The 22,458-nt window shown below is 55.4% G+C and overlaps 1 protein-coding gene across 4 annotated transcripts in view; it reads left to right on the forward strand.

Annotated features, from left to right (window-relative positions):
* The window catches only part of hcfc1b (host cell factor C1b), a 124,102-nt gene that overhangs the window by 11,780 nt on the left and 89,864 nt on the right, over positions 1 to 22,458 (forward strand). For 2 of the 4 annotated variants that reach the window (XM_041179633.1, XM_041179636.1), the window contains exons 1-2: positions 9,344 to 9,524; positions 21,667 to 21,815. In XM_041179633.1, the coding sequence (XP_041035567.1) occupies positions 9,365 to 9,524; positions 21,667 to 21,815 (309 nt within the window). In that variant the 5' untranslated portion in view covers positions 9,344 to 9,364. Of the gene's footprint in view, positions 1 to 9,343; positions 9,525 to 21,666; positions 21,816 to 22,458 lie in introns of those variants that run through there. The other 2 variants (XM_041179634.1, XM_041179635.1) reach the window with 2 other exon arrangements.

Genomic DNA, 22,458 nt, shown 5'->3' on the forward strand with positions numbered 1-22,458 from the left:
AAGATTGGGACCAATATTTTCTTTTATTCACTCACATATGAGTGTGTGTGTGTGTCTGTGTATGTTGGTATGTATGAATGTGTGTGTGTGTGTTTGTGCATGTCTGTGAGTGTGTGTTTGACAGTTATCTGTGTGCGTTTCTATCTGTGTGAATGTCTGTCTGTGTGTGTGTCTGTGACCATGTGTGTGTGTGCATGTCTGTGAATGTCTGTGTATGTCTGTGTCTATGTGTGAGTATGTGTGTGTATGTCTGTCTGTGAGTGTCTGTCTATGGGTGTATGTGTGTGTGTCTGTATGTGTCTGTCTATGGTTTTGTGTGTGTCTGTGAGTGTGTGTATGTGTTTGTCTGTGGGTCTGTCTATGGGTGTCTGTGAGAGAGTGTGTGTCTCTATATATCTGTCTATGGTTTTGTGTGTGTCTGTGAGTGTGTGTATGTGTTTGTCTGTGGGTCTGTCTATGGGTGTGTGTGAGTGTGTGCCTGTTTGTGTGTGTGTCTGTGTGTGATTGTGTCTGTGAGTGTGTGTATGTGTTTGTCTGAGTGTCTGTCTGTGTGAGTGTTTGTGTGTGTGTGTGTGTGTGTGTGTGTCTGTGTGTGTTTTCTCTCTCTCGCTCTCTGCATTTTTGTGTCTCTCTCTCCGATTTCCCCCCCCACCTTTCTCTGTCCTTTCCATCCTCACTCTCCATACAGAGAGGCCCACCTCCGCTCAGCTCCATGGAGCACCGTGAATATCGAGACTCCATCCCCAATCCAACCCTCTGCATGTGGCTGCTTCAGAGCACTGGGATGTCAGCACATGTTCAAATGAAAGTTTGAACGCCAACACCCCCCAGCCCGTGCTGGATGAAGCAGTTTGTGTGTGTATGGATTTAATGGTGGTCCTCCCTGATACATCAACCAGCCAAGTCATATTAGAAAACAAAGCTTATAATTTCATCTTCAAATTCAAGTTAACAGACAGAGCAAATGCTTTTCTTTATAAATTTACAACATGGATTATATGAGGGATTACATAGTTAGAATGGAATGTCTGGCACATTAAGTGATAAATCCAAATGACTGAACTAATATAATTCTTTCAATCCCTACAATTCCAATCCTAAAGGTTGGGTATATAGCAACTCTCACTGGGGTCCCACACACACTGACTCTCACTGGGGTACGGGTCCCACATGCACTGACTCTCACTGGGGTACGGGTCCCACACACACTGACTCTCACTGGGGTACGGGTCCCACACGCACGGACTCTCACTGGGGTAAGGGTCCCACACACACTGACTCTCACTGGGGTACGGGTCCCACACACACTCACTCTCACTGGGGTACGGGTCCCACATGCACGGGCTCTCACTGGGGTACGGGTCCCACACACACTGACTCTCACCGGGATACTGATCCCACACACACTGATTCTCACTGGGGTAAGGGTCCAACACACACCGACTCTCACTGGGGTATGGGTCCCACATGCAGTGACTCTCACTGGGGTACGGGTCCCACCCACATTGACTCTCACTGGGGTATGGGTCCCACACACACACTGACTCTCACTGGGGTATGGGTCCCACACACACACTGACTCTCACTGGGGTAAGTGTCCCACACACACACTGACACTCACTGGGGTAAGGGTCCCACACACACTGACTCACTGGGGAACAGGTCCCACACACACACTGACTCTCACTGGGGCACGGGTCCCACACACACTGACTCTCACCAGGGTACGGGTCCCACACACACTGACTCTCACCGGGGTACGGGTCCCACACACACTGACTCTCACCGGGGTACGGGTCCCACACACACTGACTCTCACCGGGGTACGGGTCCCACACACACTGACTCTCACTGGGGTACTGATCCCACACACAATGACTCACCGGGGTACGGGTCCCACACACACACTGGCTCTCACTGGGCTACGGGTCCCACACACACTGACTCTCACTGGGGTACGGGTCCCACACACACTGACTCTCACTGGGGTACGGGTCCAACACACACCGACTCTCACCGGGGTATGGGTCCCACACACACTGACTCTCACCGGGGTACGGGTCCCACACACACTGACTCTCACCAGGGTACTGGTCCCACACACACTGACTCTCACTGGGGTACGGGTCCCACACACACTGACTCTCACCGGGGTACGGGTCCCACACACACACTGACTCTCACTGGGGTACGGGTCCCACACACACTGACTCTCACGGGGGTACGGGTCCCACACACACTGACTCTCACTGGGGTACGGGTCCCACACACACTGACTCTCACTGGGGTACGGGTCCCACACACACACTGACTCTCACTGGGGTACGGGTCCCACACACACTAACTCACTGGGGAACGGGTCCCACACACACACTGACTCTCACTGGGGTACGGGTCCCACACACACACTGACAGTCACTGGGGTACAGCCCGTAGAGCAGCAGCAGGAGGAGGACCTTTTGTCACCGGCCTCGGCATCTCGAAGCAACGTCAGATTCTCTCTCTCTCTCTAGCCTTCAAGCTTTGGGTGGTGTTTAAACACTGACCTGCAGCTGAACCAGGGGCCGCGGACCCAGGGATCAGGTTACTTGCATTGTTCTTAAAGCTGCAATTACAGTCCACCCTCCTTTAAATAGACCCCACAGTTATAAACAGGGTGCAAGAAAGGCTGAGCTTGTCTCTAGAAAAGAGAAGGCTGAGGGTGGGTTGTAACCTCCTCCAGCCCCTACACCCCTCCCTATCTCTGTAACTCCTCCAACCCCTGCACCCCTCCCTATCTCTGTAACCTCCTCCAGTCTTTACACCCCTCCCTATCTCTGTAACCTCCTCCAGCTCCTACACCCCTCCCTATCTCTGTAACCTCCTCCAGCCCCTACACCCCTCCCTATCTCTGTAATCTCCTCCAGCTCCTACACCCCTCCCTATCTCTGTAACCTCCTCCAGCCCCTACACCCCTCCCTATCTCTGTAACCTCCTCCAGCCCCTGCATCCCTCCCTATCTCTGTAACCTCCTCCAGTCCTTACACCCCTCCCGATCTCTGTAATCTCCTCCAGCCCCTACAACCCTCCCTATCTCTGTAACCTCCTCCAGCCCCTGCACCCCTCCCCATCTCTGTAACCTCCTCCAGCTCCTACAACCCTCCCTATCTCTGTAACCTCCCCAGCCTCCTACACACCTCCCCATCTCTGTAACCTCCTCCAGCCCCTACAACCCTCCCTATCTCTGTAACCTCCTCCAGCCCCCACACCCCTCCCTTTCTCTGTAACCTCCTCCAGCCCCTACAACCCTCCCTATCTCTGTAACCTCCTCCAGCCCCTACAACACTCCCTGTCTCTGTAACCCCCTCCAGCCCCTGCACCGCTCTATATCTCTCTAACCTCCTCCAGCCCCTATAAACCTCCCTATGTCTATAACCTCCTCCAGCCCCGACAGCCCTCCCTATATCTGTAACCTCCTCCAGCCCCTACCACCCTCCCTATCTCTGTAACCTCCCACAAGCCTCCGAGATCTCCACACACCTCCAATTCCGGCCTCTCGAGCATCCCCCGATTCCCATCGCTCCGTCATTGGCAGCTTTGCCTTCAGCTGCCTGGGGGGGGGCCCTAAGCTCTGGAATTCCCTCCCAAAACCTCCCCGGTTCTCTCTCTCTCTTTCTCCCCTCCTTTAAGATGCCCCTTAAAAACCCTTGGACCAAGGTTTGGGTTATCCAACCTAATATCTCCTTAACCGGCTTGGTGTTATGTATCGTTTCATATTGCTCTTGTGAAGAGCCTTGGAGGCATTTCATTTCAAAGGTGCTACATCAATATAAATTGATGTGGTTAATGTGCAATCGCAGACAGGTACCGCAGCGACCACCCCTCCTTGCCCACACTGGCACACACCTTAACCCTGGTGGGCAAGGACACCTAATGTCTCCCACATTTATCACAGCTTCTATATGTTTTAACTTGTTTGTTGGGAACATGGGAATTTTGTTTTGTCATTCATTCATAGTACGTCGGCATAACTGGTTAGGGCACCATTTATTGCCCTTCTCTAATTGTCCAGAGTGGTCGACCCTTTAGCCTGAGACTGTGTCCATGCCCACAGCCACCCCCCCCACCCCCCCCCCCCCCCCCCCCAACCCGTGTCCAGTCAGAGGGGAAGCAGCATCTACCCCATCGATTCATTTCAATGAGATCACCACTCATTCTTCCAGAGCTCTGAGGCGCAGAGGGATCTGGGTGTCCTAGTGCATGAATCACAAAAGGTTACTCTGCAGGTACAGCAAGTCATTAGGAAAGCTAATAGAATGTTATCATTTATTGCGAGCTGAATTGAATACAAAAGTAGGGAGGTTATGCTTCAGTTGTACAGGGCACTAGTGCGACCGCATCTAAAGTACCGTATACAGTGTTCGTCACCTTATTTAAGGAAGGATGTAAATGCATTGGAAGCAGTTCAGAGAAAGGCTGGACAGTCTAGGCTTGTATCCGCTGGAGTTTAGAAGAGTAAGATATGACTTGGCTGAAACACATAAGATCCTGAGGGGTCTTGATAGGGTGGATGTGGAGAGGATGTTTCCTCTTGAGGGAGAATCTAGGACGAGGGGGTCGCTGTTTAAAAATAAGGGGTTACGCATTTAAAATAGAGATGGGGAGAAATTTTTCACTCATGAGTCTTTGGAACTCTCTTCCTGAAAAGTGGTGGAAGCAGAGTCTTTGAATATTTTTAAGATAGAGGTGGATAGATTCTCTGTAAGGAAGTAGGTGATAGGTTATCGGGGGTAAGCGGGATGCAGATTTCAGGTTACGATCAGTTCAGCCACGATCTTATTAAATGCCGGAACAGGCTCGAGGGGCTGAATGGCCTTACTCCTGCTTCTGTTCGTATTAAACTCGAGGGAATATGGGTCCTTGAATATCGCTGAAAGGCAGACATGTTGCTGACGCTTTTCCTCTTGCACTCATCTGGACAAACACAAGAATGTCAAATTTCAGAGCATCACAACAATATATACTAAAGGAGAAAAGGGTGCTGATTGGGTGGCACATTGATTCGATTGGCCAAGGCGTTGCCATGGAGAAAGCAACAGGGAACTATCGGCTCCCCAAACTCCCGTGTAATTCAAAAAAGGCGCGAGGCTTGAACATATTCCTTTTGTTTGCAGAGGATGGGTCCCTGCCTATGAACGTATGTGGCTTCTAGCAAGCGTAAATGAGCTCGACTGATTATAGGTTGTTCGTGTAGCTATTAGCGCACTCAAGAGTGTTCAGCAAGTGCTGCCCAATTGCTGAATTGCAGCTGACAACAGGCATTTTGTTTTGTGTTTTGCGAGCGCGGGCTGGTTCAGTAGAATCTGGACTCTGCCTATTATGAGCAACTGAAGGAATCAGTTGCTTGCGTCCATTAGTCAATTGTTGGGACCTACAGGCTACGTAAGGGGAGCTTTACTGAGCAGCAGGAGCATTGCACGAAGCTGGGTCAAAACTAATGCATACCTGGGGGCACTCCTGTGTGTGCGGCTGGACTTCACTGCAATCGGCTCCCATTAAGGTGTTTTGGCGTAGCGGTAATGTCACTGGACTGGTAATTCCCGAGCCCCCAGGCTAACGCTCCGGGGGACGCGGGTTCAAATCCCACCCCGGCAGCTGGCGGAACTTGAATTGAATCGATTAAAAAAAGCGGGAGTCTCAGTCACGGTGATCGTGAAACTTACCGTCGATCGTCGTTGAAAACCCCATCTGGTTCACTAATGCCCCTTGGGGGGAGGAAATCGGCCGTCCTTACCCGGTCTGGCCTTACACGTGACTCCAGGCCCCACAGCAGAGCGGTCGACGCTTCACAAATTGACACAACAAACGAGGAAATAGCCCCTCCAAAGAGGCACTGCGAACTAAAGCGGGGAAAACCACTCCCCCCCCCCAAAAAAAATCTCAAAGGAAACTTACAAAGCTTGAAATTGAAAGGTGGTTCGGGATGGGGGTGGGGGGGGAGCGAGGGTTCAAAGGTTGCACTCACCCCTTGGCGGTGCTCACCGGCGGCGGAGGTCCTCGAGCGTACCGCCAGGGGTGGGGGAGGGGGGTGGGGGGCTCCCTCTGCCCGGGGACGCCCGGCCGTGAACGTAGATGCAGACGGTCGGTCGGTCGGTTGGTACGGACGACCCCTCCTCGACCGTCCGCGCCGCCTGTACCAGCTCGGCCAGGCCAAGCCAGGCCCGGGGTCGGGGGGGGGGGTGGGGGGGTGTCAGTGGGCAGCCGGCTTACGCGGAGGTTCTCCTTGGGGCTTTTCGAAGCCGCCCGTGGGCATTTGCCTCTCGAGTTGTCCTCGACTGGCTGCCACAGGTTGGCAACTTGGTCGGTTTGCCCATAAGGTGGGCAGGGTGGCCCAGGCCGGTGACCGCACAGGTGCCTGCTGCCCGTCCCCCTTGGGGAATGGGTTGCCATGGAGACCGGCTGGTTACTAAGGGCGCGGCGAGACGGGGGTCGAGGGGCGGGGCTGGAAGATTAAATGAAGTTTAATCGAGAATCATTACGTCGGTGATTTGAGGTTGTGGTGGATGAAGGGGGCGGGCAGGGCTCGCGATTGACAGGCGATCCCACCAATCAGCTTAGCCCCTCCGACCAATCGGCGCGGAGGGGAGGCGGGGCCTACATTTATTTCGCTTTAAACATCACCTAATTTTATCTCTCCACATGTACCTCCTCCGATCTATTTCTCACCAATCTAAAGGTTCCGCCGTAAATTTTAAAAGGTTACATTCCGAAATATTAAACTTTTTTTTTTAAAAAAAGGCGCGAGAGCGGTAGGGTCTTCCGGTTTCATTAACGGCCTTTTTTTTTGAAATCCCCTCCCCCAAAAAAACGTTAATAATCCGGAAAGGATCGAATCACACCTTTGACACGTGAGAGGATTTTAAAAATATATATATATTGTTTTGCACCGAGGAGTTAATTTAGGACTAAAAGAAAATGGTTTTCATCGGTTGCCATGGGCTATGACGCTAGAGTCCGTGCCCCCGCATCCCATGGTGACGTAACATCCGGCCCCGGAAATGTCAATAATAACGAAAGAATAAAATAAGAGACCCACTGGAAAAAAATATATTATTTGACGTAGGTAAATGATGTTGTAATGTATTTTTTCTAAATATTTCATTTTATCAAATGGACGGGTTTGGACAAATGTTGAGAGAGGGAGGGAGGGAGGGTGATGGTCTTCCAGCCCCGCCCCTCGCCTCACTCCTCCTCTTTCCCATCATTCCCCAGCCCTAAGAAATATTCATTTTTTGACATATTTGTCATGTTTATTTTTTCTAAATATATTGTATATATATATAATTTTGAAATTGCTTTACAAATATATAATTTTTACTTCATTGGTGTGGTTTGGAGAAATGTTTGAACTGTAAATCGAGAATGCATTGAAGGGGGAGGGAGCGTGGTCAGAAAACCGTCCTCCGGGCCCCGCCCCTCGGCCAATCACCCTCTTTCCCATCGTCACATGTCCTGAGAAAGTTTTATTATATATATATATCATTCTATTTTTTAAAACATATACTATATGGTTTCTACTTGTTTTCTACTTATATCCTTTTTATAGAATGCATGGGGGCGGGAGAAACATTGAATGAGAGGAAGGGGGCGTGGTCAGAATTCGGTCCTCCAAACCCGCCCCCTCGCCTCACTCCTCCTATTTCCCATCATTCTCTTCCCTTAAGAAATTTGTGTTATTTTGTATTCTATTTTCCCTAAAAATATAATTTATACATATATATGTCTATTATATATGTATATCTAACATACTATATGGTTTCTACCTGTTTTCTACATATATAATTTTTATGTCATGCTTGGGAATACGAGAGAGGGAGGAACTGGGCGTGGTCAGGGGGGCCGGTCCTCCAGACCCGTCCCCTCACCTCACTCGTCCCCTTTCCCGTCATCCCCTCCCGTCAGAAATTTTTATTTACATAACAAATGCAAAATGTTCTAAGCGTATTACACAAACACGGATGAGTTTATAATTGTTTGGAAAATGTATAACTTTAACATCCTGCATGGGGGGTGTTGAAGAAATGTTGAGTGACAGGAACGCGTGGGGGGGGTGGGTGGTGGGAGGCGAGGACAGCTTTGGGTCCCATCATCCCCCTCCACTGGCAATTTTTTTGTTATTTACCTATGCTATGCTATATTTTCTAAATATATGACATATGTACATATGAGTTTTTAATTGTTTCCTGAATATATAATTTTGACATCGTGCATGTGAGTGTTTGAGAAATGTTGAGTGAGAGCAAGGGGGCGTGTTCAGAGCCCAGTCCTCCAGTCCCGTCCCCTCGCTTCACTCCTCCTGATTCCCATCATTCCCTCCCCTGAGAACTTTTAATTATTTACGTTATTATTTTTTATTATTTGTACATTTTCCATATATATATATATATGTGTGTGTTTCTAATTGTTTTCTAAATATATAATTTGTATGTGGTTTATCGAGGTGGGGGGGTGGAGTGTGAAGGATTGTCGGGAGGAAGGGGGCGTGGTCATGGCTTGGACCTCCAGTCCCGCCCCCTTGCCTAGCTCCTCCTGATTCCCGTCATGTCCCTCCACTTAAGAATTTTTATTTTTTATATATCCCATGCTATATTTTATATATATCCATATATTACATATTTATACAACTATGAGTTTCCAGTTGGTTTTTAAAAATATAATTTGTATATGGTGCGGATGGGCAAAGGGGGCGGTGGTTGGAGAAAGGTGCGAGGAATTGTCGGGAGGAAGGGGGCGTGGTCACGGTTCGGTCCTCCAGCCCCGCCCCCTCGTCTGACACCTTCTATTTCCCATCATACCTCTCCCCTGAGAAACGTTTATTATTTATTTATCCCTAAACTATATTTATATATATATATATATATATACATACATACATATAAATATATGTGTTTCTAATTGTTTTCTAAGTATATAATTTGTATATGGTTCACATGTAGAAATGTTCAGTGTGAGGAAGGGGGCGTGGTCAGGCTCGGTCCTCCGGTTCCGCCCCTTGGCTTTACTCCTCCTGTTTCCCATCATGCCCCTCCCCTGAGAAGTTTTTATTATTTACATACCGTAATCTTTATTTCAGAAATATTATTACAGGTACATGAGTTTCTAATTGTTTTCCCAATATATATAATTTGTTATATGTTGCACTGGGGTGCAGGGGGTTTGGGGGCTGGGGCTGGGGGCGGGTTGTTGGGGAAACCAAGGGGGCGCGGTTAGTGTCCCTCGCTCCTCCGGCCCCGCCGCCCCCACTCCTCCTGTTTCCCATCATTCCCCCCACCCCCTCCCCGACCCCGCCTCCTTGTTCCTCAGGCCGGGTTGCGCGCGCCGAAAGATGGCGGCTTCCATGCTGAAGTGGAAGCGCGTCTCGGGCTCCAGCGGTCCGGTCCCTCGGCCTCGGCACGGGCACCGGGCCGTGGCCATCAAGGAGCTGATGGTGGTCTTCGGCGGCGGCAACGAGGGGATCGTCGACGAGCTGCACGTTTACAACACGGGTGAAGAGAAAAAAATATATATATATGTGTGTGTGGAGAACAGATAGAGAGAGAGAGAGAGAGGGAGGGAGGGAGAACAACAACAACAACAACAACAACAGAACCCACCCCCCACCTCCCCTCATGAGGGCCGAGGGAGGGGAAAGGAAGCGGCTGCCGGCAATTCATTAATTTTTTTTGTGTTGTTGTTGAAATATGGCGGCGCGCGTTGCGGCGGAGGAAAACGGGGGGGTGGGGGGAGTGTGGGGAGAGGGAGGGAGAAGCCCCCGTGACGTCACGCCCCACAAGATGGCGGCCGCCACAGCAGCGGCTCTGGCGCCAAACTTTGTGCCTCCTCCAAAAGCACCATCCCCTCCCCCCCCCTCCCCTCCCCCCAATCGCAAGGAGGAGCCGCGTTCCTGTTGCCTTGCCAACCTCAGATCGTTTTTCCCATGTGCCAAAATTGCACTTGCTTCCCAAATTTCCAGTTTTGGTCGGTTGGTTGGTTGGTCGGTTGGTTGGGGGGGGGGGGGGGGGTGTTGCTTTTTGTTTTGTTTTGTTTGCAAATTTTACTTCATTTTTCTTACTCTGCAGATTTCTGGCTCATGTTTATTTGCGAATTTCCTTTCTTCCCCCCACCCCCCCTCCACAAATTTCCTGTTTTTCTTCAACTTTATTTTTCCCCCGCCCCCCCCCAGCAAATGGCGTTTTTTTTCAAATTTCCTGATGTTCTGTGAATTTCCTGTGGGTTTTTTTTTTGCAAATTTCGTGTGGATTTTGGAAAATCGCCTGTGGCAATTTTGTAAAATTCCCCATGGCTTTTTTTGGCAAGCTTCCCGCGGGCTTTTTCCCCCGGCATGCTTCCCATGGCCTTTCCTCCCGGCACGCCTCGCGCGGCCCTTTCCTCCCGGCACGCCTCGCGCGGCCCTTTCCCCCCGGCACGCCTCGCGCGGCCCTTTCCCCCCGGCACGCCTCGCGCGGCCCTTTCCCCCCGGCACGCCTCGCGCGGCCCTTTCCCCCCCGGCACGCCTCGCGCGGCCCTTTCCCCCCGGCACGCCTCGCGCGGCCCTTTCCCCCCGGCACGCCTCGCGCGGGCCCTTTCCCCCCGGCACGCCTCGCGCGGCCCTTTCCCCCCGGCATGCCTCGCGCGGCCCTTTCCCCCCCGGCACGCCTCGCGCGGCCCTTTCCCCCCGGCACGCCTCGCGCGGCCCTTTCCCCCCGGCACGCCTCGCGCGGCCCTTTCCCCCCGGCACGCCTCGCGCGGCCCTTTCCCCCCGGCACGCCTCGCGCGGCCCTTTCCCCCCGGCACGCCTCGCGCGGCCCTTTCCCCCCGGCACGCCTCGCGCGGGCCCTTTCCCCCCGGCACGCCTCGCGCGGCCCTTTCCCCCCGGCACGCCTCGCGCGGCCCTTTCCCCCCGGCACGCCTCGCGCGGCCCTTTCCCCCCGGCACGCCTCGCGCGGCCCTTTCCCCCCCCGGCACGCCTCGCGCGGCCCTTTCCCCCGGCACGCCTCGCGCGGCCCTTTCCCCCCGGCACGCCTCGCGCGGCCCTTTCCCCCCGGCACGCCTCGCGCGGCCCTTTCCCCCCGGCACGCCTCGCGCGGCCCTTTCCCCCCGGCACGCCTCGCGCGGCCCTTTCCCCCCGGCACGCCTCGCGCGGCCCTTTCCCCCCGGCACGCCTCGCGCGGCCCTTTCCCCCCGCACGCCTCGCGCGGCCCGTTCCCCCCGGCACGCCTCGCGCGGCCCTTTCCCCCCGGCACGCCTCGCGCGGCCCTTTCCCCCCCGGCACGCCTCGCGCGGCCCTTTCCCCCCGGCACGCCTCGCGCGGCCCTTTCCCCCCGGCACGCCTCGCGCGGCCCTTTCCCCCCCGGCACGCCTCGCGCGGCCCTTTCCCCCCGGCACGCCTCGCGCGGCCCTTTCCCCCCGGCACGCCTCGCGCGGCCCTTTCCCCCCGGCACGCCTCGCGCGGCCCTTTCCCCCCGGCACGCCTCGCGCGGCCCTTTCCCCCCGGCACGCCTCGCGCGGCCCTTTCCCCCCGGCACGCCTCGCGCGGCCCTTTCCCCCCGGCACGCCTCGCGCGGCCCTTTCCCCCCGGCACGCCTCGCGCGGCCCTTTCCCCCCCGGCACGCCTCGCGCGGGCCCTTTCCCCCCCGGCACGCCTCGCGCGGCCCTTTCCCCCCGGCACGCCTCGCGCGGCCCTTTCCCCCCGGCACGCCTCGCGCGGCCCTTTCCCCCCGGCACGCCTCGCGCGGCCCTTTCCCCCCGGCACGCCTCGCGCGGGCCCTTTCCCCCCGGCACGCCTCGCGCGGCCCTTTCCCCCCGGCACGCCTCGCGCGGCCCTTTCCCCCCGGCACGCCTCGCGCGGGCCCTTTCCCCCCGGCACGCCTCGCGCGGCCCTTTCCCCCCGGCACGCCTCGCGCGGCCCTTTCCCCCCGGCACGCCTCGCGCGGCCCTTTCCCCCCGGCACGCCTCGCGCGGCCCTTTCCCCCCGGCACGCCTCGCGCGGCCCTTTCCCCCCGGCACGCCTCGCGCGGCCCTTTCCCCCCGGCACGCCTCGCGCGGCCCTTTCCCCCCGGCACGCCTCGCGCGGCCCTTTCCCCCCGGCACGCCTCGCGCGGGCCCTTTCCCCCCCGGCACGCCTCGCGCGGCCCTTTCCCCCCGGCACGCCTCGCGCGGCCCTTTCCCCCCGGCACGCCTCGCGCGGCCCTTTCCCCCCCGGCACGCCTCGCGCGGCCCTTTCCCCCCGGCACGCCTCGCGCGGCCCTTTCCCCCCGGCACGCCTCGCGCGGCCCTTTCCCCCCGGCACGCCTCGCGCGGCCCTTTCCCCCCGGCACGCCTCGCGCGGCCCTTTCCCCCCCGCACGCCTCGCGCGGCCCTTTCCCCCCGGCACGCCTCGCGCGGCCCTTTCCCCCCGGCACGCCTCGCGCGGCCCTTTCCCCCCCGGCACGCCTCGCGCGGCCCTTTCCCCCCGGCACGCCTCGCGCGGCCCTTTCCCCCCGGCACGCCTCGCGCGGCCCTTTCCCCCCGGCACCCTCGCGCGGGCCCTTTCCCCCCCGGCACGCCTCGCGCGGCCCTTTCCCCCCGGCACGCCTCGCGCGGGCCCTTTCCCCCCGGCACGCCTCGCGCGGCCCTTTCCCCCCGGCACGCCTCGCGCGGCCCTTTCCCCCCGGCACGCCTCGCGCGGCCCTTTCCCCCCGGCACGCCTCGCGCGGCCCTTTCCCCCCCGGCACGCCTCGCGCGGCCCTTTCCCCCCGGCACGCCTCGCGCGGCCCTTTCCCCCCGGCACGCCTCGCGCGGCCCTTTCCCCCCGGCACGCCTCGCGCGGCCCTTTCCCCCCGGCACGCCTCGCGCGGCCCTTTCCCCCCGGCACGCCTCGCGCGGCCCTTTCCCCCCGGCACGCCTCGCGCGGCTTTTTTCCCCGCTGGCCAACTCCCCTTGGCTTTTTTCCCAAATTTCCTGGGATTTGCACATTTCCTGTTTTTGGCAAATTTCCTGTGGGTTTTTGTTTGCAAATTTCCTCAGATTTTTTTCCAAATTTCCTGTGGTCGTTTTTGCAGATTTTCTGTGGTGGGTTTTTTTTGTCTCAAATTTTCGGCTGGTGCTTTTTTTTTTTTTGCAGCATATTTACTGTGGGGTTTTTTTTGTTGTTGCAAATTTCCTGTTCTTCATTTTTGCATTTGTGTTCCCCACTTTTGCAAATTTTGTTTAATTTTGCAAGCTGAGTTAGCTTATTTTTTAAACTGCGCTTTCTTTGCAAACTTCATATCTTTACCTTGCAACTTTTACTTCTACGTTTCAGTTTCACAAATTGTGTTTTTTTGGGGTGTTGGGGGGGAGGTGGTGGCGTAGGGGTATTGTTGCTGGATTATTATTCCAGAGACCCAGGGACCTGGGTTCGAACCCCACCAGGGCAGATGGTGAATTTGAATTCAATAAAAACCTGTTGGTTGTAAAAACCCACCTGTTTCACTGACATCCTTTAGGGAAGGATATCTAGCAAGTTGCATATTCTTATCTTACAAATGGCATTTTAAATTGCATTTCAAGGAATTCCGGTTAAATTTAGTGCGTTGAAATGCATTACCAATTTTGATTTTAGTTGTTTTGTTTGATGTAACTATATAAGGCTTGTGTTTTGTCCTTGCTCATGAGTCAACTGCAAGCTAGCGGGCAGGCGCAGCAAACAATTGGGAAGGGCAAATGGTGTGTTGGCCTTCATTGCAAAGGGATTTGAGTATGGGAGTAAAGCTGTCTTGCTGCAATTGCATAGAGGCCTTGGTGAGACTGCATCTGGAGTATTGTGTACACTTTTGGTTCCCTTACCTAAGGAAGGATATACCTGTCATAGAGTGTGTGCAGAGGAGGTTCACCAGACTAACCCCTGGGATGACGGGATTGTCCGATAAGGAAAGATTGAGGAGACTGGGCCTGTGTTCTCTGGAGTTTCAAAGAATGAGAGGTGATCTCATTGAAATTTACAAAATTCTTACAGGTTTCGGCAGGGTCGATGCAGGGAGGGCGTTTCTCCTGGCTGGGGTGGGAGGGGGGACCTTGAATCAGGGGACACAGTCTCAGAATTAGGGGCAGGTCATCTAGGACTGAGATGAGGAGGAATTTCTTCGGTCAGAGGGTGGTGAATCTTTGGGATTCTCTACCCCAGAAGACTGTGGAGACTCAGTCACAGGCATGTTCAGGACTGAGATCGATAGGTTTTTGGATGCTGATGACATCAAGGGATACGGAGATAGGGTGGGAAGGAGGCGTTGAGGTAGATGATCAGCCCTGATCATGCCGAATGGCAGAACAGGCTTGATGGGCCGAATGTTCCTATGCAAAAGTTAATTATTTTTCCATTTTGTTTTTGGAAGGGGTTTTACAGTGCAAAACAGGGGTGGCATTATTTGCCCCACTTCAGTCCCGCGGATACATTGGAGAAGTTGGGACTTTTCCCCTTGGAGGAGAGAAAGTTGAGAGGAGATTTGATAGAGATGCTCAAAATCACGAGGGGGTTTGGGACAGAGTGGATAGGGAGAAACTGCTCCCTTGGCGGAAGGATCGAGAACCAGATGGACGACGATTTAAGGCGATCGGCAAACGACAGGGAGACGCGAGGAGAAACTTTCACGCAGCGAGTGGTTAGGATCGGGAATGCGCTGCGTGAGAGTGTGGGGGGGAGGGGAGGAGGCAGGGTCAATCGAGGCTTTCCAGAGGGGGGGAATTGGATCATTATCTGAAGAGGAAGAATGTGCCGGGTTATGGGGAGAAGGCGGGGGGGAGTGAGACCGGCTGAGTCACTCTTGCCAAGTGCCGGTCTGAACTTCCGATGGACCGAATGGCCTCCTCCTGTGCTGTAACCGCCCTGTGACCCTCTGAACCGGCAGTGTTGGGTGCTGCCCGGCTTTCACCACTGAGGCCAACACGGGAAGCGCTGGGAATACTTGTCAGGCCTGACGGCCTCTTTGGAGAGAGAGAAACAGCGTTCACCTCCCTGGTGGATGGCTTTTCATCACGACCACTCGGACACGCGGAGGAGCCAATGGCGTGGAGCTCAGGAAAGCTCCGATGGTTGTGGGAGAGAGAGGTCACCGATGGGGAGCAAGTGAGCTCGGAGTGGGATTGAAAGCAAGGATGAGAATTTTTAAAACGGAGGCCTTTGCCTGAGCGGAAGCCAGTGTAACTTTTTTTTCAGTCAAAACCAAATAAACGAAATCAACAAAATCGGGACAAATTAAAAAGCAGCCCCTTAAAGGGAAACTGCAAACATAAAAAGACCAAATTTGAAGGACACTTGGAAACATTAAACCAAAACGCGATCAAAGGGGTCAATGGAGCACCCCAGTCCCCGCGGTTTCCCCCACCGAGAAGCAGAAGGCCTCGACAGTGCCGGTGGGCACTGCATGCTCCCTCTCCGGGGGGCGTAGCCGTGGAAGAGGGGCAGACAGTCAGTCTCGGGCCGGACAACGCCCTCGACCACCCGCCGCCTGGACCCGTTAGTGGCCTAATCGGCCAGGCCCGGGAGCAGAGTTTTGGATGAGCTGCAGTTACGGAGGGCAGGACGCAGCAGGAGTTGCGGGGAGGATCTGCTTCCCTTCGCCCCCCCCCGCCCCCACCGTGTTACGGAGCAGTCGGGGACTTGGCTTAATGGATAAACCAGCACCTTTCTGGCCGATTGGTAGCGAGCTCCTCCCGGTCATTGGCGTTGAGGCTGACGCGTTTCCCAGAGAGCTTCAGAGTGACTTTGAAGTGTTTTCCTTTGTCCTCCCCTGGAACGCTGGCCGTTTGAAGGTTGGGTAAACTGGACCTGGCGGGGTGGGGGATGGGTGGTTGGGGGGTGGGGGGGGGGAGTGGGAGAGACGGTTTGTGGCCATCCAGATACTGTGTCCAGCCCGCCGGGTTGACTTGGCAGGAGTTTTGCCTGAATGCCTGCGGGGGACTGGCTTCAGGAAGGAGGGGTTCCACACCCCTCCTGTCGAACCCGGAGGATGCAGTGGGACGTGTTGCCGTTGGGATTTCCCTCGGATGTGTCGGAAGCGGGTGCGCAGTCCAGGCCTCGCTGCCCTGACGACAGTTCCCGGGTGGAGGGGGGGGGGTGGTTGCGACAGAGCAGGTGGTGAGGGCTTCAGCAGCGGATAAGCTGCTGCAGATGCTGTGTTTGGGGGGCAAGTACCAGACCAGGCGTCTGAAGAGTCTGCTTCAGCCTCAGTCAGTCGCCAGGGAGGGGGATGGAGTTGGAGTTTGGGGCAGGCTCCGAAGACAATGATTTTAGTCTTCCCAATATCTAACTGGAGGAAAGTCCTGCTCGTCTGGTACTGGATGTTGGATAAGCAGTGTGGGAAACCTGTGGTTTAAAAAAAAATCATTTGTTATCTCCCTCTCTTTTGTTATTTCTATCTCTCCCGGTATCTCTATCTCCTGATGTTGATGTCTTTCTTCCCCCTCTCTCTCTCTCACTTCCCCCCCCTTCTCTCTCTCTCACTTCCCCCCCCTCTCTCTCTCTCACTTCCCCCCTCTCTCTCTCTCTCACTTCCCCCCCCCTCTCTCTCACTTCCCCCCTCTCTCTCACTTCCCCCCTCTCTCTCTCTCTCTCTCTCTCACTTCCCCCCTCTCTCTCTCTCTCACTTCTCCTCTCTCTCTTTCTCACTTCCCCCCTCTCTCTCTCTCTCACTTCCCCCCTCTCTCTCTCTCACTTCCCCCCTCTCTCTCTCTCACTTCCCCCCTCTCTCTCTCTCACTTCCCACCCTCTCTCTCTCTCTCTTCCCACCCTTTCTCTCTCTCTCTTCCCACCCTTTCTCTCTCTCACTTCCCACCCTTTCTCTCTCTCACTTCCCCCCTCTCTCTCTCTCACTTCCCCCCTCTCTCTCTCTCTCACTTCCCCCCTCTCTCTCTCTCACTTCCCCCCTCTCTCTCTCTCTCTCTCACTTCCCCCCTCTCTCTCTCTCACTTCCCCCCCCTCTCTCTCTCACTTCCCCCCCCCTCTCTCTCTCACTTCCCCCCCCCTCTCTCTCTCTCACTTCCCCCCCTCTCTCTCTCACTTCCCCCTCTCTCTCTCACTTCCTCCTCTCTCTCTTCCCCCCTCTCTCTCTCTCTTCCCACCCTCTCTCTCTCTTCCCACCCTCTCTCTCTCTTCCCACCCTCCCTCTCTCTCTCTTCCCACCCTCTCTCTCTCTCTCTTCCCTCTCTCTCTCTTCTCCCCCTATCTCTCTTCTCCCCCCTCTCTCTCTTCTCCCCCCTCTCTCTCTTCTCCCCCCTCTCTCTCTTCTCCCACCTCTCTCTCTTCTCCCACCTCTCTCTCTTCTCCCCCCTCTCTCTCTTCTCCCCCCTCTCTCTCTTCTCCCCCTCTCTCTCTTCTCCCACCTCTCTCTCTTCTCCCCCTCTCTCTCTTCTCCCCCTCTCTCTCTTCTCCCCCTCTCTCTCTTCTCCCCCCTCTCTCTCTTCTCCCCCCCTCTCTCTCTTCTCCCCCCTCTCTCTCTTCTCCCCCCTCTCTCTCTTCTCCCCCCTCTCTCTCTTCTCCCCCCTCTCTCTCTTCTCCCCCCTCTCTCTCTTCTCCCCCCTCTCTCTCTTCTCCCCCCTCTCTCTCTTCTCCCCCCTCTCTCTCTTCTCCCCCCTCTCTCTCTTCTCCCCCCTCTCTCTCTTCTCCCCCCTCTCTCTCTTCTCCCCCCTCTCTCTCTTCTCCCCCCTCTCTCTCTTCTCCCCCCTCTCTCTCTTCTCCCCCCTCTCTCTCTTCTCCCCCCTCTCTCTCTTCTCCCCCCTCTCTCTCTTCTCCCCCCTCTCTCTCTTCTCCCCCCTCTCTCTCTTCTCCCCCCTCTCTCTCTTCTCCCCCCTCTCTCTCTTCTCCCCCCTCTCTCTCTTCTCCCCCCTCTCTCTCTTCTCCCCCCTCTCTCTCTTCTCCCCCCTCTCTCTCTTCTCCCCCCTCTCTCTCTTCTCCCCCCTCTCTCTCTTCTCCCCCCTCTCTCTCTTCTCCCCCCTCTCTCTCTTCTCCCCCCTCTCTCTCTTCTCCCCCCTCTCTCTCTTCTCCCCCCTCTCTCTCTTCTCCCCCCTCTCTCTCTTCTCCCCCCTCTCTCTCTTCTCCCCCCTCTCTCTCTTCTCCCCCCCCCCTCTCTCTCCCCCAATGCCGCGTTGCTGATAACAGTTTTCCTAGTTTCAGAAACCCTTGTTGAAATTTGAGCTCCTGTTGGGTTTTCCCGCAATCTCTGGTTTAGTAAATGTTCGACTTCCGCAATGTTTTGGACAAAGTTAAGGATGTTATATTTGATCTTCAAGATAGCTCAGCGCTCACTTACAATCCTTGCCTTTCGTCTTCTGAGGTAGCACAGCCCCTCGTGACTTCCCGCCCTTGTATATGCTCGTGGCGATTTTTTAAACAAATTCATTTACGGGACGTGGGTGTCACTGGCTGGGCCCAGCATTTATTGCCCATCCCTAAATGCCCCTTGAGAAGGTGGGGGTGAGCTGCCTTCTTGAGCCGCTGCAGTCCCTGTGTGGTGTAGGTACACCCACGGCGCTGTTAGGGAAGGAGGTCCAGGACTTTGACCCAGCGACAGTGAAGGAATGGCCGATATATTTCCAAGTTGGGTTGGCGAGTGGCTCAGAGGAGAACTTGCAGGTGGTGGTGTTCCCCGTGCGTCTGCTGCCCTCGTCCTTCTAGATCAGGGGTGGGAAGCCTACGGACTGTGGGCTGGATCCAGTCAGTTGCTCAATTTCATCCAGCCTGCAGACACCTTTCTAAAAATATAGACCCCTGACAGCAGTGCCTTCAAAATGGCATTTCTCCTCATCGTTATGAATTTTGCTTGAATAAATGCATCAGCCAAATTATTATTATAATATTTAAGTTCAACCATCACATTAAAACAGTGGGTGGGTACTCTCTTGGGGTCGGGGGGGTAAAAATACTGCATTACGTTGAATTTATTTGTTTGTGTGTGGGACCCGTGACTGATGATGATTACGTGCGAATGGCCTGTGATAAGAAAAAGGCTCCCCAGCCCTGTTCCAGATGGTAGCAGTTGTGGGGTTGGGCGGCTCTGTCGAAGGAGCCTTGGCGAGTTGCTGCAGTGCATCTTGTAGATGGTACACACACTGTGCTGCCCCTGTGCGTCGGTGGTGGAGGGAGTGAATGTTTGTGGATGGGGTGCCGATCAAGCAGCGCTGCTTTGTCCTGGATCATGTCGAGCTTCTTGAGTGTTGTGGGAGCCGCACTCATTCAGGCAAGTGGGCAGTATCCCATCACACTCCTGACTTCTGCCTTGTCGAGGGTGGACAGGCTTTGGGGAGTCGGGAGGTGAGTTACTCGCTGCAGGATTCCCAGCCTCTGAATTACCCTTGTTCCCAGCCCCTTCTTCCCCTCATCCACAACCCCAATCCCTTGGCAAACAAAACTCTATTAATCAGTGTGCAAAATGGCTCATTTTTAGGCGGTGGTTACTAAGCAGTGCCACCCCTGTCTGCTGATAAAGATGGAGGGTGTCCGCTTGCCGACAGGATGAGGCTTTGACCCTCTGCCCGGACCCTTCGCTGGCTGGTCGAACATGAAGGGGGAGGGTTCAGTAACATGGCCTGGGCTACCATCACAAGAGGATTATTGCAGCCGCTGCCTGGAAGGCAGGGTTAATGAGGCAGCCCGGAGTGTCCCCATGTCTGCCATCTGTGTGTCTGGCACTCGGCCAGCAAAAGAGGCAGTCACTGCAGGCATTCCCCAATGTTTCCCTTCCATTCCTTTCTAACATACTCCCCCACTCCAACCCGGGTACTGTGTAGAGGGAGCTTTCTGGGAGTGTTTGATGGTGACGGTGTAGAGGGAGCTTTACTCTGTATCTAACACCGTGCTGTACCTGTCCTGGGAGTGTTTGATGGTGACGGTGTAGAGGGAGCTTTACTCTGTATCTAACCCCGTGCTGTACCTGTCCTGGGAGTGTTTGATGGGGACAGTGTAGAGGGACCTTTACTCTGTATCTAACACCGTGCTGTACCTGTCCTGGGAGTGTTTGATGGTGACGGTGTAGAGGGAGCTTTACTCTGTATCTAACACCGTGCTGTACCTGTCCTGGGAGTGTTTGATGGTGACGGTGTAGAGGGGAGCTTTACTCTGTATCTAACCCCGTGCTGTACCTGTCCTGGGAGTGTTTGATGGGTACTGTGTAGAGGGAGCTTTACTCTGTATCTAACCCCGTGCTGTACCTGTCCTGGGAGTGTTTGATGGGGACGGTGCAGAGGGAGCTTTACTCTGTATCTAACCCCGTGCTGTACCTGTCCTGGGAGTGTTTGATGGGGACTGTGTAGAGGGAGCTTTACTCTGTATCTAACACCGTGCTGTACCTGTCCTGGAATGTTTGATGGGGACGGTGTAGAGGGAGCTTTACTCTGTATCTAACCCCGTGCTGTACCTGTCCTGGGAATGTTTGATGGGGACGGTGTAGAGGGAGCTTTACTCTGTATCTAACCCTGTGCTGTTGAAGAGATTGAGCTATCTGATGGTTTTGTTTAAATTCATGGGGTGTGGGCATTATTGGCAAGACCAGCATTTGTTGCCCATCCCTAATTGCCCCTTCAACTGACTGTCTTGCGTGGGCCATTTCAGAGAGGGGCAGTTAAGAGTCAACCGCATTGCTGTGGGTCTGGAGTCACGTGTAGGCCAGACCGGGTAAGGATGGCAGATTTCCTTCCTTAAAGGACATTAGTGAACCAGATGGGGTTTTTACGACGATCGATAATAGTCTCACAGTCACCGTCAGTGAGACTGGCTTCCAATTCCAGATTTAATTCATGGAATTTAAATTCCACCAGCCGCTGTGGTGGGGTTTGAACCCGTGTCCCCCAGAGCGTCAGCCTGGGCCTCTGGGTGACTAGCCCAGTGACATTCCCACTACACCGTCACCCCCGCCCCCCCCACCCCCCACCACCGCCAGCACCAGAAACGTTCCTGTGATCGTGGGGACGCTGCTGTCCGGACAGGATCGGAAAGCAGCCTCGCGGAATATCTTGCGAGGCTTTAGGCCGCGATACCCTGGTGCGTGACAGGGAGCAAGGCCATCTCACTGCTGAGTGCCTGCTTCAAGAGATGCCTATTTTGGGGCATTTAACTGAGAGATTTGCATGTCTCTAGTGCCTGCCAGACTGCCCCAAAGCCAGTGATGTACTTTTGAAGGTTGTTAGGCGCTAAGTGTGGCTGCCAGTTTGCGTACGGTGATGTGATAATCAGTTCCGATGTGGATTTTTATTTTTATTTCTGGCTGTTCCCGGGTGGGGGGGGGAGGGGTAAATATCAGGCTTGTAACACCAGGGAGCTTTGCCCCTTTTTGATACTGCGGGCCCCTGGTTTCCTCAGTGCTCACACAAGATGGCAGACGTGAAAGAGAGCATCGCGGGTTGTGTGGAGCTCCCACAGCGCTGGCACTTTGAGCTTGTTGGTGTGGGTTACGGGGGTTTGGTGTCCGGACTCTCTTTCTCTCTCTCGATCTCCCTCTCTCTCTCTCTCTCTCTCTCTCTCGAGAGAGAGAGAGAGAGAGAGAGAGGCGGGGGGAGCTCAGACACCTGACTTATGAGGACAGGCGAGGGAGTGAACCCTGGCCGATTCACCCCTTCTGTAGCTTGGCGCTGAAAGGGCAAGTGAAACCTTTTTCTCTGTATGAGGCCCGATTTAAAGCGATCTTTCTCTTTTATCTTCAGCCACGAACCAGTGGTTCATCCCAGCGGTGCGAGGGGACATTCCCCCTGGATGTGCTGCCTATGGTTTTGTCTGTGATGGGACCCGTCTGCTGGTCTTCGGGGGAATGGTGGAATACGGGAAGTACAGTAATGATCTCTACGAGCTGCAGGTACTGGCTTTGCTGCTATAAGCAGCAGGTCATTGAGTTCAACTGACTCCTTTGGGCTTCTCTGTCATGTTAGCCATCACTGTATCCTGCTTTCCACCCCCCCCACCTCTGCTTTCCCCCCCCTCTGCTTTCCCCCCCCTCTGCTTTCCCCCCCCTCTGCTTTCCCCCCCCTCTGCTTTCCCCCCCCTCTGCTTTCCCCCCCCCTCTGCTTTCCCCCCCCTCTGCTTTCCCCCCCCTCTGCTTTCCCCCCCTCTGCTTTCCCCCCCCTCTGCTTTCCCCCCCCTCTGCTTTCCCCCCCCTCTGCTTTCCCCCCCCTCTGCTTTCCCCCCCCCTCTGCTTTCCCCCCCCTCTGCTTTCCCCCCCCTCTGCTTCCCCCCCCCTCTGCTTTCCCCCCCCTCTGCTTTCCCCCCCCTCTGCTTTCCCCCCCCTCTGCTTTCCCCCCCCTCTGCTTTCCCCCCCCCTCTGCTTTCCCCCCCCTCTGCTTTCCCCCCCCTCTGCTTTCCCCCCCCTCTGCTTTCCCCCCCCTCTGCTTTCCCCCCCCTCTGCTTTCCCCCCCCTCTGCTTTCCCCCCCCCTCTGCTTTCCCCCCCCCTCTGCTTTCCCCCCCCTCTGCTTTCCCCCCCCTCTGCTTTCCCCCCCCTCTG

The sequence above is a fragment of the Carcharodon carcharias genome, chromosome 35 (assembly GCF_017639515.1).
Source record: "Carcharodon carcharias isolate sCarCar2 chromosome 35, sCarCar2.pri, whole genome shotgun sequence".
Classification (NCBI taxonomy): domain Eukaryota; kingdom Metazoa; phylum Chordata; class Chondrichthyes; order Lamniformes; family Lamnidae; genus Carcharodon; species Carcharodon carcharias.